The sequence below is a fragment of the Leptodactylus fuscus genome, chromosome 9 (genome assembly GCF_031893055.1).
Source record: "Leptodactylus fuscus isolate aLepFus1 chromosome 9, aLepFus1.hap2, whole genome shotgun sequence".
NCBI lineage: Eukaryota > Metazoa > Chordata > Amphibia > Anura > Leptodactylidae > Leptodactylus > Leptodactylus fuscus.
The window spans coordinates 54,446,629-54,463,200 of NC_134273.1; the positions used below are offsets into that span (position 1 = coordinate 54,446,629).

Here is a 16,572-nt window from a genome sequence, read left to right on the forward strand (position 1 = left end):
GTGAATAAGTTGCATGGCAAAGGGATTTTACTGAGCTATAAGGAAACAAAAACCTGTAACTGCCATAAAATATATTTTTGCATGACAAATCCTCCTAAGCATAGTCTGCAGTAAGGCTACTTTGGGGGTGGGGGGGGGGGGGGGGGGTAGGTAGTGTTTTTGTTGAAGTAATCCAAAAAAATCTTTGCAGACTTATTGAAATGACAGCAAGTCTAGCTGTCATTTATACTTTGCACAGGCAGTTGTGTCCTCTGCCTCGGCTACTGGCCTGAACACTAGGACGTCATGCCTCGTGTATTCTTCCCCAGTGCATCCTCCGACTGGATTCCCATGGTCCATTACAGAGAGAGCGCCAGCGGGAGCAGCACTGCCATGTCTTTGAAACAACAGAGAGACCCTTGTGTCAGACAGATATGCCTGACCCCTGCTCTGGGCGTTTGAGTAAATTGATGGCTGCGTGTTACTAGTCCCTACAGAATCTGCAAGTGTCAGGCAATGTGGTAACACCCAGTTATCAATTTATTCATACATTTTAGAAGAAATGGTACAATAGTTATAAGGGGGTGTTTACACTACTGTTGGTGACTGTCAGCAGTGTCCATAGCCATTGTCCGTTACAAGATTTTAGCAACAGACACTAGCTGAACCGTCAGTAGTCCGTTAACATTTTCCATTCATTTCAATGGGATTTTTCCATTCTTTTCAATGGGATTTTATCTTGTCTCTTTACACCCAATCCATCAGAAGTCCGTTTTTCCAGCAAACAAAAAAAAATCCTACATGCAGGACTTTTGTGTCTGTTTGAAAAAAACAATCAGATTCTTGACGGCCGGCAAGTGTGCGTTATTTTTTTTTTTAACAGAAGTCCATAGCCCATAGACTTCAATAACGTCTGTTATTTTGTGTCCGATATTTTTCTGCGCATGTTCAGAAATCAGAAACAAAAAAAACGGACAGTATAAAAAAAGGACACTGACAGTAACTGACACTCAGGGCGGGTTCACATCTGCGTCCCAGCCTCCGTTCTGCAGGTTTCCGTTTCCTGCCCGAAACTGGATAGGAGATGGAAACCTGCAGTCATTTTTCAAACACATTCATTTGAATGGGTTTGGAAACTGTCCGGCCATGAGCCCTGGTGAGCGTTTTGTGCTCTCTGCGGCAAAACCGTTTTTTTTTTTTGTTTGTTTTTTTTTTGTGTGGTTTTTTTTTCCGTTTTTTTTTTTAACCGGACACAGTCAGACATGCAGGACTTTGTGTCCGGTTTAAAAAAACAAACAAAAACAACAACAACAAAAAAACCAGTTTTGCTGCGGAGAGTACAAAACGCTCATCGCCGGACACGGTCTGCTAGGTTTCAGTCTTCCGTCAGAAGACAGAAACCTGGAAACAGAGATCGGGCACTGGTGTGAACCCAGCGTAACTGATGCCAATATGTCCGTTTTTTTTTTTTGTTTGTTTGTTTGTTTTTGTTTTTTTTTTCAAATTTTCATTGATCACACCAGTTAGTCAGTTAATGTCTGTTATGATAGGTGTCGGTTTTTTTGTTCTTTGGGTTTTTTTTTTTTTTCATGGCCACCTTCATAACAGAATTCAACAGTAGTGTGAATCCTGTCTAAAGATACTCCAGAACTGTCAGGGAAAATGCAGCTTGTTAGACAGCCATGTTGGTGTAGTTCTGGTACTATACTTGCTTTCTTTACATTTGTTATATCTGAATAAATTTGCCTGATCAGATTAGATAGTAGCCTGACCTTCTATCCAAGCAGCCAGCTTTCCCTTGCTTTTCCTGCTGGTTATCAAGTATACCACCATCAGTATGTGTGTGTTCTGACATATCAGGCTGCATGGTTGGTAGTAATAGCTGAGAGCGAATACTGATCATTGTAAACTACCAATGCACCATAATGGAAGACCAGTCTCTAGAAAACCCACTGTCCATGATCTCTCTGCCACTGTTACTACCAGATCTACGCATTCAGAAAAATAAACAGCAGCAGCTGGAAAATGACTTTAATGTCGTCGTCTCCACTAGATACAGATAGAACTGGTAGAAAGCATACTGCATACATTGCAACTTTATAGATGACCTAGTAATGAGCCAGTAATACAGTGGTCGGACACACAAGAAGCTGAACTGTAAGATCACAGGGAGGTTTGTCAAAGCATCTGGATCAATGTCACCCGGCCCCCCACCCCAATGTAACTGTGTGTAGGTGGGGATATCAGTTTTATCTTTATGCCTTTGTGGAAGGTTGTTCGTGATGGCCTATTAAACATTGTAGAAAAAGCGATGTGACTCGGGTGTCTCGAAGGCTCACATGAAAGCCGCCTCCTCCTAGGTGTGAGCAGTGTGAATACATGCCTAGAACTCTTCTGCATTAAGCACATATCTCTCCTAGCCTTTGTAATGATCGCCCCCTTGTCGCACGATATATAGAGAGTAGAACTGAATGCCATCATTCTCCCGGTGATCAGAATATCGTAACATGTGCCACACAATATACTGCAGATACTGATGAGCAAAGGTTGTAAGTGATGTCAGGTACTTCTGTGGAGCTGCATGCCCCTTTTACATAGGACTTCTAGGGCTCTGTGCAGTGTCCATTGTAAGCGCATCCTTCTTACATCCATGTCATTTTGGTAAAGAAATGAAACCTTTATTTCTGCATTACTATTGTTACTGTTGCAGGATTCCTGCTATGGCCTGCTCTCCCATGAGAACATTTCATCATTGCCTGTTCCCAAAGTAACTAGTAATAGTCAGGTATAGGAATGTTCTGAAATGTAGCATGATTGTTTGCATTAATGTGATTGTTAATCAACATCAAATATGAAAAAGATAACCCAGCCCCCCCCCCCCATCCTTTCCTTGTTCCTGTTTGGATTCATATTGCAGTGCAAACTATATAAAGAAACTTTCTTTATCTCAGAAGATTAGCCACCCTCCTCCCCTCCTGTGATATAGGCTATAAGACAATTGGGTGTAGTAGGATTCTCCCTGCTGTGTCCGCTCTTCCGTAGTACAATAAGGTGCTAAGCTTTGCGCCTTGAGTTGGTCTCCATCCAAAGATAGAGCGGATGAGTAGGAGATTAACACTTGTTCTCTGCAGGTTGTCTACAAGACTGTTAGTTTTTCCCGCCCGCATGATTCTGACTCAAACAGCGAGCGACTATATTTCTTGGTTGCTTTTAGCATTCATTTGTAGGCGTCGTGTGCTTTTAAGGTTCTTGGGGTGTGGGGTGAAAGATGCTGTGACACTGGAAATGACAAAGGATGGCTCAGCCAGATGTCTCCGATAAGACTTTATTGATTGAAAACTAGTTTTGCAGTTTAGCGATGTCAACATGGTGTTGTCTAATAATCTGGTAATGTGCCCTCTACTGGAATATATGCGCCATGACACCCAGACTGGAAACAAGGGACAAATAACTCAGTAACAAACTCCCGATCCCACATGCAGTGATGGATGAATTTTTGGTTAGTTAAGATGTGTAAACAATACTAGCTTCATTTTAGACTGCACAATTTTTTTTGTTTGTTTTTAGGCATGAGAGTATTTCTATTACCCCCTCCCCCAACAATAAAAGGCACCTGCAAAAAAGCAAACTGTATTGTAAGGAAGTACAGATACATTGCTGTAGAATTTTAGTGGGAAATTTGTCCAATTGGATTTTATTGGCACATAAAGTAGCAGCTGTACCACTGAAGTGTGCATGCGTCTTATTGCACAGATTAAACTCACAACATTTTTATTAATACGAGGTTTCCTTTTTTTTTTTTTTTACCTGTTTCCCCCCCCCCCCCCCATATAGTTTATATATACTTTATGAAATAAAAAAATAATTTCTCATCCCCTTTACAGCTCAGAGAGGTTTGCCACTGCACATGCTTTCACATCTGGTAACTGCACATGAAATAGTCCGTCGCCATTTGTCAGTCCGTTTTTTTAGTGCATTTTACGATGCCGATACCTACTGGCTTTTTCCTTGGCTGCATTGGCACAGGCATTGTGCTTATTCTGTTGTAAGTGATTCCAGTATTTGATCAGTTCACCAGGCTGGAACTGATGGGAGGTAATAAGGTGACTATATTTACAGCTAGAATAGGAAACTCTCCAGTGATTGAATACAAACTCATTGGGTGGGGGTATAGGGTCAATACGTAGTTTAGCCAGACAGATACCAACATACACATCCTCTAAGTGTAACCGTCTAATACTCAAAGACACTTTAAATATTTTCTCTGCTAGATCTCCAGAAAACACATAACCAGTCCCAGAACAAAACACAGGGTAGCGCTCGCTCGGGTACAGATCTGGCGACATGTACCACTTGCTGTCTTTGTTCCGGTTGGGTGCATAGCCTCTCATTAAATACCCTGTAAAGTAGTTGGTTCTTGGTGGTTGGTCAGGCTTCAGTAGTTTGTGTATCAAATATTCAGTGTTCACAAACATGTCACTGTCTGTCTTCATGACATATGGAACATGTGGGCAGTAGGTTGCCACCCAGTTCATGCCCATAAGAGTCTTAATGGTTAGGTTATAATACGTATCCAAATATTCTTGTTGGATGATATCATGGTATTGCCGGCTTTCATCCACAATAGCCTGTTCAATTAACCCGTTTATCTTGGTATGCAAGCCCAGCAGAAAGAGTCTTACAATATGGATGCCCGGTGCCAGGCTCTCGTTCCCCCAGGTCTGTCTTATAGCCTGCCTTGCCTCTATTTGGCGCGGCTCTGCTGCTATGAGTAATATAAGGAAAGGTGTTTTCTCTTGGCATTTGTCCGGCTCATTTATGATATATTTGTAATGGTATAAGTTTTGGTGACCAAAGCCCTTTTCACTGTAAATACTTCCATTGGTACTTAAGGTGTTCTCCAAGCCAGTCACACCTTGATGTTGGGATTCGGTGTTACTTAGATTGGATAAGGTGTGCGGTCTGAGAGTCTGGGGCAGAGTATCCTTCCAGATATTCCGTAGGGAGCTATTGCTCTCGCTCTTTGTTGCCTTAAATCCCCGTATAGCGTGAGTCACTGGGTTTTCTTTCATTCCCACTCTTCCGGTGAACGAGTTATGGTGGTTGAAAAACAGGAACATGGCGAAAAGAAACACAAGTGACAAGAGCCCGGTGAGATGGGTCCGAAAGAGCGAGCGCTTGCTATTCCAGGTCATCTTGGCAAGGCAGCAGTGCCGTCTCCTCCACTGAAGCATGCTGCTGATATCCTGATGCAGTTATACTGCATCTGCTCCAATTCCCAGTCTGTTAATCCACACCCACCAGTGTGGCAGTACTTAGTCGTTGGCAGCCGGCTTTCTTCAGCATTTGTTTAACCATTTCCTAGAGGAGAATCTGTAGACAAGAAAAAAAAAAAAAAGCTAAGTAATGGGTTAGAAACCATTGACGGGGTTATAGAAGTCCGTCTGCACGCTCATGACCTCCTGTTAACCCTTATTATGATGTCCTCATGGGCTCCACCTAAAGGTTGATTGCATACTGCCAGATACAATTTAATAGGGTGCTGATAGATGAATGGCCGTATACGGCGTTTCCGTTTAGGGGCTCGGAGCGGCAATGTCTTGGTCACACTACACCGCCCAGAATGTGTTCACTGCCGGACATTGTCTTTCAAAAAAAAAAAAAAAAAAAAAGCCAATGCGAAGATGTCGCTGTCAAAACTAATTTTCGCAGTTCAGTAAGCGGGCTATTACGCTTTTATTCAATTACAGGGTTCGCCTCTGAAGTTATTTAGCACGTACAGGGTAAACAATTAGTGCTTTCTCATTTTCGTTTAAGATCGGCATAAATTATTGTATTGGCCTGCTTCTTTTTATCTGCCCTCGCCAAGTACTTGATGAATGCACGGACACTCTTGATTTATCCACTAGATGGAGCTAGAGCCATAAGTATTACATAGAGCTGGCTTGCTATGGGGCGCTCTCCATCTACAACACAGTAGTGACTGTGGGTATGAATTCTGTTAACTAGTGCCTGAAATGAACTGCACTCTGCATAGGAAGGAGTCTATAAACAAGTTTACCTTGAAATTCTGTTACCATCCCAGAGGCCTGGATACACCTGCGTAATATCTAATTTTTTTTTTTTTCATTTTCTAATAAAATCTTACTTTATTTTAATATATTTTAGTTTGACATGAATCATCCATGTCATTGAAAAATAGCAATTGCTTTTTTTTTTTCTCAAAAGTAAAATTAGTGGTTTTTGATCCATTAATAATAAAAACTGTAATAAAAAAAGCTTAGGTGTATAAAGCATGTGCATTATGTTTATAGTCTTACTACTATATAGACATTGATATCATGACCTGATTCAGTTTAGTCTTCTCGCCCATCACATTCTGAAGTGACTAGCCAGTTATATTCTCATATTAAGGATTTGTAAATTGTATTTTTTTTCGCCCCATGTTCCCCAGTTACCGGATTGTGCCGATTTACCGTAATTTCTGCATAGTCTTGTATTTCAGCTAAATATACGGAGTTCACAGTAGTTGAGGGGAAGGCCAAATTGAGGAGTCTTGCCCATAATCTGCTAGATTTTTTTGGAGTTTCCTTGCATTCCATATATCTGATATATCCGTACGGTCTTTGGGTTCTTTACTTTATATATTTTCTGCAGCAGAGTGTTTTATTCTGGCAATGACCTGTTTAATCTGTGTCTTAAAATATCCTTCCCGAGCCAGTAGGATTTTTGTAGTGTAAAACCATTTTCATTACCAGCTAGCGGTGCCCAGGGCAAAGTAAGCACATTTTATATTGGCTACACTTGCATGATTTATTGTACCCTGGTAACACGCAGGATTAATGCTATTTCTGCAGTGCGTTGCATGCAATATTTACATGGCTGAAATGGAAACTAAGGAATTTTGAATGTGTAATTTTCATTTAATCTGTTTGGGAAGGTGTGACATGGATTTATGCGTTTGTGTGAAATATATATTATATATTCTATCACACATCCACACACACTCGCTCTCTCATATTGTAATTGTGTTCAGATAGATTCCCTGATCTTTTCAGCTTGCTTGTTCCAGTACAGCCTGAAGATTACTTTAGATAAGGATTAAATATGACCTACTTTGTAAGGGGATTTACTTCCTCTAATATTGCAGAATTTTCCTTCTCCCACATTCCCAAATTAATATATTTTGCCGAGGCTTGTCATTTCCTATCATCCCAAGTGTGTGTTAAACGCACAAGTCATCTCTGCAGATAATCCGCTCACCCAGATTACCCCCCGAATCAGGCCATACAAATCTATACCCAAAGAATAGAACGAAGGAGGAGGAATTTGGTCACATACCTTTTTGCTTTTATGAACAAATTCACGGTGTTGGCATACACCTATTGAGAATAGTTTTGGCACGTAATCATTTTGGGGGGGGGGGGGGGAGAAATGGAACATGCGCACTTGCATCAAAAATCTCCCCTCAGTATATGTTTCTGCCTACTGACCGTCTGTAAGCGGCTTGCCCTCGCTCCTGCTCCCGTCATGGACATTCTGTATATCCCTCTAGCAGGCGAGCGAAAAATCTCTCCAGTATTTGTTGCCTCCGCTCAGAGATGGTCTGGCAGCTCCCTCTGCATTGAAAGCCTTCACATATCCTTCCTTTTGTCCCTAATGCAGCGTTCACCCGTCTGTATCCATGCCAGTGCTGACTGATCTCGGCAGCATTGAAGAAAATGCCAAAAGAACATAGTAGTCCTGTTGAATTAAATAGTAGCGAGGATTTACCTCCGTTCTTGTTGCTAGGCAGCTTGTGCAGAAGACGGAGCTTGCAGGGGGAGGGATGTGGTATAGAGAATGCAGGCAGCTTCCCAGGCTGCCACCGCCACCGCCGCTGCCTCCTCTCTCGGAGGCAGTGGTTTATATGTGGGCTTTGACAGATGCTGTCTTCTGACAGAGCAGAATTCAACGTCACAGCCTGGGTAAAGCTCACGTGACACTTTGCATTCATTGCTCCTGCTCTGGAGGCAGGCAGCATCTAGGCTTTCTACTGAGGATGATTATTACTGAGGCTGTAGGGATTCCTGTGTATATAAAGCAGCCGTATTAACCTCGCCTAAATTAGATTGTCTATTTTGTATACATTTTTTTATTAAACCCGTACAGTGCATAAAATGAACATGTGATGCGATTGTGCTCATTTCATTACAAGGTTTGTGGCTTACGTTGCTGCAGTGTCAGTGCCTTATGTATGGCCTCCCTTTCATGCTGCACGGTCTATTACAATGCTGGAGGTTAGAATACATGGCGGATGTCGGGTTATGTAGTAATGCAGATGACCACTGGAGTCAGGCTTGTTTCATTGAATCATGATATGATGTGTTTCTTCAAGTAAATACTCACAAATGTATCTGACTATTCAGTTAACATGGAAAAAAAATCTGTATTTGGTAAACTATTCCAAACAATTTTACATAATGGGACTTGTCCTATGTCACCTACATCGATCAGCCTTAATATCAACTATCCAGCCACACGTGGACGAAACTCCCTGCATGAACCTGTCATTGACTGCCATTATACAGGTGTTTAATTGTGTGATCTTTGACTACATGCGGGTGGAATTTCACCTATGTAAAGATGCTGGTACTTTGGAAACAGACTCTAAAACCACTACTGGGTGAAGTGAATAACATTGATTTGGTGGCAGTGACCTAATACAGTGTATAACGTCTAGGAGTCGGCCTACAATGCAGATTTTCTTACTAATAGATTCCCCTTAAGAACCAATTGGACAGACAGGCATTTGTATTGAAAGCAGATAACTTGGGAACCTTAAAGGGGCTCTATCGCTGGGAAAAGTCATTTTTAACTAAGCACATACTTGCCTAGCCTTCAGAAAGGCTATTGCACAGGAAGTTCTCAGCGTGCATCCTCTCTCTCTGCTGTGTATGAGAGCAGGGAGCTGAGGCGGCAGCAGCCTGGGCTGTACACACAGCACACAGTGCTCCATGAGACATACGGGGTGCACAGAGGAGGCTAATTAGCATACAAATAAAAACGGGCTTATTCAAGAACTACTGAGGCGATTTACATACGTAGGTGTGGAATAGCCTTTCTAAAGTTAGTAAAAAATGACTTTTCACAATGATAAAGCCCCTTTAAGGATCTAAGCCACCATGATGGCTAGCCTATCTGATTCAGTTCTGCCAAAGAGCTACTGTACTGCAAACTGCTAAGAGTATTTTGAGGCAAGGTCTAAAAAGGTGTCAAACCCAGAACACATGTGAAAGTGACTAAAGTTGGTATCAGAACTAGACCAGACATATGCTCCATCTATCTCCACCCAACCCATTGAGCAGTGGAAAAAGGTGGCATTGTCTGATAAATGTTTTCATATTGACATCATTAGGAAAACCAGGCACGCATGCATTGCTTATCTGGTGAAAAGATGGCACCACCATGCACTAACAAAGGCTAGTGGGCAGAGACAGTGTGAAGCGCATGGCAATGTATTACTAGCAAAGCTTGCGTGCTGGCATTTATGTTGATGTTACACATGGCGCAGACCAAGTGCATCTCTTCATGGTGGCATTATTTCCTAATGGTTGTGGCCTCTTTCATTAGGTTAATGCACACGGCCAATTCACAGTTGTTTACTTTGGCCTCAAAGCCCCCAGATTTCATTCCGGTTAAATGGGGTGTCCTATTCACGAAATCCCCCAACTCACAACTTCCAGCACTGAAAGGAACTACTGCTGATGTCTTGGCGCCAGACTACGCAGGACACCCTGGTATCGGTGCACTTGATCTGTGCACAGAATCTGGTTTTATTTAATGTGGCGTTAACTACTTATTGCATCTATTTACACCAATGGTTCTATTAGCACTGATCTGTGTTTTTTTTTTTTTTTTTGCATAGAATGGTTTAACTGCAAAGCAACCAGATTAGATTATATTGTCATATTAGATTTGAGTGAATGAGGATCTGTCACAGAGTAGCAAATGCCAAATAAAAACCATCATTTGATACTTGTGTGTTCCTGATCCACCCATCAAGATAAGGCCTCTGGAAGACTAGATGTTAACTAGCTCTGATTCTCCAAGTGGGCGGGAACCTTTCATTTTCTCAAAGAAAAACACAAGATTTCTACCAGGTCCTCCTTAAACGTGTGTTCACACTGAATGTCTTGCACATTTTCTTTGCCGTTCCTATGGCTGCAGTGCTCATCAATATTAAATAGGACTAAACCTGCATACTGATCTAATGCACATCCGACTATAAATCTGAGGAAGAAATAGAAGCGTCAGCTATGGTTCAGTGGAAAAATTCACCATATTGAGCATACCCGACCAAATCCTTCACATGCTGCAGGAAGAAATTGGTGTGAAAATAGAGGCGCAGTTCAGGTTTCACCTGCAATGTGTAGGATGAATGCGCTGCTGATCCTTGACAAAATCTGCATGTAATACATAGAGAATTTTACAGCTGAAAATTTACACCAATTTTATTTTTTTTATTACTATAAAACTATTACTAGCACAGTAAAACCAACCACATTCCTTGTACAAATCCACTGGCCTTTATGGCCCATTTTCAGTATTTATCCTTAGTGATTCCAGAATCTGGTTTTATTTAATGTGGCATTATCTTCTTACATAGGCAAATATCATCTGGTCACATCTGCAGTGTTGTTGGCTTACTCTACTAGGTTGCCATTGGGCTACAATGTCTGGCATTCTAAAGCAAATGATGTTTCTGTTCTAGGAAGGAGCTTCAGCCAGGAAGACCCAGACTCCGGCCGCACAGCCCGTGCCAAGACCAGGTGAGCAGAGCTCTGCTAAACATCCACATAATCGTATTTCATGCTCTAAAATATACATTATTAGTACCCAGAACTGGTGCCTATTACGTAGGGCCCCTCTTTATATAGCATTTTGCATCCTTTAAGGGAAAATGACAAAGCAGTGTGACAATCCGGTCTCCTGCACACTTCAAGTGCGGTATTTGAAGCTGTAATATGGTTCATGTAGAAGTTATTGAGGCCCTACTATACTTCTATATAACTCCTGAATTGTGTGTTTTCGCAACGTGTCTCCCCAACCTTGAAGGTTTTTTTGGTTTTTTTGCAGCAAAGATGGCAATGGAGTATTACTTTGTTTTAATCCCTCACATCTACCCCTTAATGCGTGGTTCTTGTTAAAATCTTCCCCTGAATTCTAACAAGTGAATGTCTATTTTGCAGCATCTGCATATTTTTAGCAGCGAATCCTAATCCTGAAATCTTTGGTTCCTTTGAAAATAGAATGATTCATTGGATGTAATAGAAGGGGGATGATGAGCCGGGTGATAAAACAGGGTGAAATTAGAGCACGCTTTTAATAAAACTACAGGCCTGAAACAAAATCTTTTGCAGGTTGAATACACTGTGTACCTTGGTTTAGGTGCAGGTTTATGCAGAGCTTCTAAACTGGTCTTTAAAGTCACCTGAACTGATTTACTGGTCTTATTGAAATGGTGTCAACGATGGCTTGTTAGAACCCCCTCCCCCATGTACTATTAGGGGAATTCACACTATCATTGGTGTCTGTCGCTATTGTCCGTACAAGATTTTAGCAATGGACACTCGCTGGTCCGTTTGTAATTTCCATTCATTTCAATGGGATTTTATCTTGTCCTTTAGTGTCTGTTTACAACCATGTTCATTTTTTCAAGTGGACAAAAAAAAAAAAAATCCTACATGCAGGATTTTTGTCTGTTTGAAAAAACAGCAAGTGTCCGGTTTTTTTTTTTGTGTGTTTTTTTTTTAAAAAAAACAAACATTGAGGTATATGGGCAATGGACTTCTAATGGACAGTAATTGATAGCCAACAGTTACTGTCCTTTTGTGTCTTGTGATAGGTGTCTTTTTTTTTTTAAATTAATTTATTTATTTTTTATACAATGGGCACCTTCTGTGCGGAAGTGTGAACCCTGCCTAATCCTATTTTTATCCAAGAACACGTCATGGTGGCAATGGCTTCAGACTGGTAGGCTATTTACAGATGTAACATTTACACAATGACAGGTGTAATACAAATGTATTTCTGGTCCATAAGATGGGGTTCATGTGGGTAAACCCATGGTCTGTATATATGGTCTTAAAGGGGTTGTTCAGGATGAAATAAAAATTAACCGCCTAAACTAAAAAACCTCCAACCCCCCAACTTCTTTACTTGTATTTAAAAAAAAACAAAACAACAACAACCTGTCTGTCTTACCCATAGCCCTGGGACAGGCACACTTTCTGATAGTCTGGTGATATTCCATTTCCCCAAAACTCTGCTAAAGGTATTAGTTGGTTGTACTTATGAAAACATTAATAGCGCTAACAGACCTTTAAAAATAAAAATTATAATCTTTTTCCGGAAAACACCTTTTATACAAGCACAGAAATATTAGTTTCTTCCTGCTACAGCCGTTTTACGATTTTTTTTTTTTCTTTTTCCCATTTTTGACTGCCTTCCAAGAGCCAGAATTTCTTTATTTTTCAGTTCACAGAGCCATATGAGCACTTAATTTTTGCTGAACAAATTGTACTTCGTAATAGTACAACTTAATATTCCATGCGATGTGCTGGAGTTTAGAATGGGATGGAATTGTTGAAACCTGTGTGCGCGACTTTCTTACAACCTTCATTTTTACAGCGTTCGCTTTGCTGTCCCAATGACGTGTCATGTTTTCATCTACAGGCTGTATAGGGCAATTTGTTTTTTTTTTTTTTTTTTTTATGGCATCAGATGTATTTTTTATTTGTACCGTTTTGGGGAATGTCTGATGATTTGATCGTGGGTTGTTTTTGATCCCTTCCTCTTTCTCCCTCAGTATGCTATTCGCCAAATATGAAAAATATTTTTAGATTTTTGTAGAATGGGCATTTTTTTTTTTAGAAGCATTGATGTATAGTTGGGTTTTTTTTTTTTTTGTATTTTTTAATTTTTTTTATTTAGGGAAGGGTGGGTAATTTTTAAAACTTTTAGTTTAGACAAGGCTTCAGTAGCTTTATTTGTATGACAGACCTGGGAGCCTTCATAAGTCTCCTGGTTGTCATAGGATTGCAATAGGATGGCTTTCGCTGCACGGGAATGGACAAGCTTGGGGGGGGGGGGGGGGGGGGGTTAAAATCTTCTGCATTAATCCCAGTGGCTAAGAGAGCCATTCTTTAAAAACCCGGCTTCTGCTGTAATAGTGCACCGGATGTTGGGAAACGTTACATTTTTTTTTACTTTTAAATTTCTGAAAATATTCTTATAAGGTGAGGGCAAAAAGGGTCTTGAATTAAACATATATGCTCTGTACTCACCCCTAAATGCCCCTCTGCGTCAGCGTAGTCAGTCCGTTTCCCACTGAACTGAATATGATAACACATTTATTGTTCACATACTGAAGAAGCCAATGACTGACCTAAAACACTGCACGACCGGTGACTATAAGGACATGAGTGTGACATTCTGATTCAGTGGAGATGAGACGGATAGTGCTGGAGGCTTTTTAATGAATTTGACTCCGCAGCTCTACATTTCAGGAGAGCCCTCTTTTATTCTCTGCCCTATCTAACTCGTGTCCAATCTTTTAAAAAATCCTCCCATAGACCTTTTATTATTTTGGTCTTTCCTAATTTATGAAAGCAGTCTCTATCCAATAACACGTAACAAGTGCTAGGTTTGCACAATGATGAATGTATTCGAGGCGGGCAGACAAATTGCACAGCGTTTCAGCGCTTCCTGTTTTGCATTGTTATAAGCAATATCCTCGGCTGCACTTCATAATTGGGCTTTCTTACACTCTGGAATAAGACTAAAGACGGAATAACCATAAGCTCACTGATGAAAATGTGATTGTGATTGCTACAGGAAAATTGAGATGCCGCTTTATCATTATATCTAAATTGAACAGGATATGAAGCGCCTTGTAAAATGTTCAGTTTAATCCAGATGTAAAGTATCCGGGTTGTGTTATCATATTATATTACTTTCTATGTAGACCTTTCTTAAACGTATGCACTTTACCATATGACGTTTCACATTACTATGAATATACAGTGTTTAACAGACCTTGAACTCTACCTGAGTCTGGTGAGATGTATGGGGTCAGCATCTAGTTAGCCGTCACGCTCTGTAATTCATGTCCCTAGAACAGAATAAGGCCACAGTATTAAAATACTTTTACAAAGCAGAAACCTCATAACGTCCAGCCTGAGCAATGCCTTTTTCTCTCTCCAGTTCACTACCTTGCATAGTGATTGATGCAAGTCTGTACCTTACACATCACACATTCTCCTGCATAATCCTATACCAGGCGGGCTGATCATACGTAGCCTTGTTGGAAGGACATATGTTATTGGTGAAGTAGAGGGCAGCTTGTGTCATTACTCCAGTACTGAATCCCTATAATCTCACATAAAAGGTGTTCCTGGACAGGCGGTCTTTTACATGCTGTCCAAGAAGACCTGTAATGTGCTTTGCAGGAGGCTTTCAATGCATATTTCTCCTGGATTCTATTTGTGACAAGTCACAGGTTTCTGGGTTTGTTCTGCCCATGTGTCACATGATCAGAACCAGCACCCAGCCCCTCGAACCTCTCCTCCTCCCCCCTCCACTTCTGTGTTCACAGGTAAGTTACTTCTATTATTGGGGCTGGGTTCACTATTAGACCTAGTTCACACGGGGCAAGGGGGACATATTTTGGTCCTTATTTTAACGCGGGAAGCAGCGTCAGAATAGGACCAAAATATGTCTGCCGCGACTTCCGACAGTCGCGGCACTCCGCTCCGGAGTAGGCCCAAATGAATGGGCCTTGACCGGAGTGTTATGCCGCGAGGCGGACGCCACAGCTGAATCAGCCGCAAAATCCGCCTGAAGAAAGGGCAGCTCGCTTCTTTTTTTCCGTGAGCGCTAAAATGCCACTCATGGAAAAAAGTAAGCTAGTGGTCTACGTAGACCTCTATTGTGAGGGGGCGGGTTCTGATGTGGATTCAGCGCCAAAATCTGCCCCCTCTTGCCCCATGTGAACGGGGCCTTAGCTTGATCTAGTCTGCCAACCTCACATGATGTGGTCAGAACAAGCCCGGAGACCTATGGTTGTCACATATATAACTTGGGAAAACTAAGTTTTGAGACCCTCCCTGAAGTATCCCTTTAAGGAAGCAATTCTAGAAGAGATGCAGACTTGTTTTCTTTTCTTTCACTAGTGTAATGGTTTGGGATCTGAATGTCCTTGGAGACTTTAAAGGAGTTGTTCACCTGCTTTTAAGATTTCTATGTATTTCAAATAGGGGAATGAAAAGATAGTAACTCTCCTCTCGCAGGTCCTTGGTTTCCAGTGGCTGCTGCTCCTTTTGTCTGTTTTTTACGGCTGCTGCTGATGTCCCACTTGTGACAGGTGACTGCTGCAGCCAATCACAGGCCTGCAGAAACCGCACAAGACGGACTGGCCTCGGCATTGCCATGTCATTTGTGAAAACGTATATATACATTCATTCATCTACTCCTTCTATTAATCTAATGTTTACTGCCCCTGTTAGGCTGACAAACTACGGTATACTCTTTGGGCAAATACCACTGGAGAAGCAATGTTCAGTTTTATTAGTAGTCTTTACCAATGTAATATTTTAATATTTTTTTTTTTTTTATTCCCTAACCCCTTATCTAGTATCGCAAGCAAGACCACCGCCCAACCAAAAGAAAGGTAAATCTGAAATGCCTTACATTTGAAGGCTTTATTATAGCAGCAAAATGAGCAGATCATAATTCTTTATTTTTCTCATTTGTGCAGGTTCCAGAACACCCATTATTATTATACCAGCGGCCACCACCTCCCTAATAACCATGCTCAATTCTAAAGATCTCCTACAGGATCTGAAGTAAGCAATTATCACAGAGAAAGATTTAGTAGTCATTTCCATTGATCTATGTGACCGAAGATCTATAAAACTTTGTAAAAATTGTACAGTAGTGTTGTCTGTCAAACACTTAAATTACACCTGTCTTTCTATTCATTTCTAAAAACTCTATTCACGCTTATGTTCTTTTCTGCCTTTTTTTTTTTCTGTTCAATCTCAAAAGCCAGAATCACATTAAAAAACCCAGATATAAACTTTATATCTAATTCACAAAAATAGGTATCAGGTTATGACAAATTCTGTTCTGTTTGATTATGTGTTTAAGTAGACGCTTGTACCTCTGTTATAGAGCAGACCAGTCAGGGACTTCTAGGCTTAAAACAGAAAGTAAAGGCTTATTCCCAAGATTTTTATTTATTTTTTTAGATGGTCCCTTGTTAGGTTACAACAGGGGTCTCAAACTCAATTTACTCGGGGCCGCTGGAGGTAGAGTCTGGGTGAGGCTGGGCCGCATCAGGTTTTCCACGAGCTATGCGTGCCGCAGCAAATTTGGCTCCGTCCACTTTTATGTTGATTACGCCAATCCTCATTCATTTTTCATGTGCCCCCACACAGTATAATCCTCCTGCAGTCACCCGTACATTATATCTTCCCACATTATAATGTTCCCTTCCAACTGCCCCACAGTATTAAGTCCATCTCCTGGTGCCCCAGTTTAAACTGGGGG

General features: G+C 41.1%; 2 protein-coding genes across 3 annotated transcripts in view; one reads left to right on the forward strand and one right to left on the reverse strand.

Annotated features, from left to right (window-relative positions):
• Window positions 1-16,572, forward strand: part of CDC73 (cell division cycle 73) — a 49,618-nt gene that overhangs the window by 26,181 nt on the left and 6,865 nt on the right. The window contains exons 11-13 of the mRNA XM_075287214.1: window positions 10,733-10,790; window positions 15,656-15,691; window positions 15,779-15,866. Of these exons, the coding sequence (XP_075143315.1) occupies window positions 10,733-10,790; window positions 15,656-15,691; window positions 15,779-15,866 (182 nt within the window). The remainder of the gene's footprint in view (window positions 1-10,732; window positions 10,791-15,655; window positions 15,692-15,778; window positions 15,867-16,572) is intronic.
• On the reverse strand, window positions 3,803-8,054 carry B3GALT2 (beta-1,3-galactosyltransferase 2). 2 transcript variants are annotated; one of them, XM_075287118.1, is made up of 2 exons: window positions 7,473-8,054; window positions 3,803-5,352 (listed from the first exon to the last, which is right to left on the reverse strand). In XM_075287118.1, the coding sequence occupies exon 2, from the start codon at window positions 5,211-5,213 to the stop codon at window positions 3,948-3,950; it is 1,266 nt and encodes a 421-aa protein (XP_075143219.1). In that variant the 5' UTR covers window positions 5,214-5,352; window positions 7,473-8,054; the 3' UTR covers window positions 3,803-3,947. The 2 variants fall into 2 exon arrangements, with proteins under 2 accessions (XP_075143219.1, XP_075143218.1); XM_075287117.1 differs by having other exon boundaries at window positions 7,321-8,054.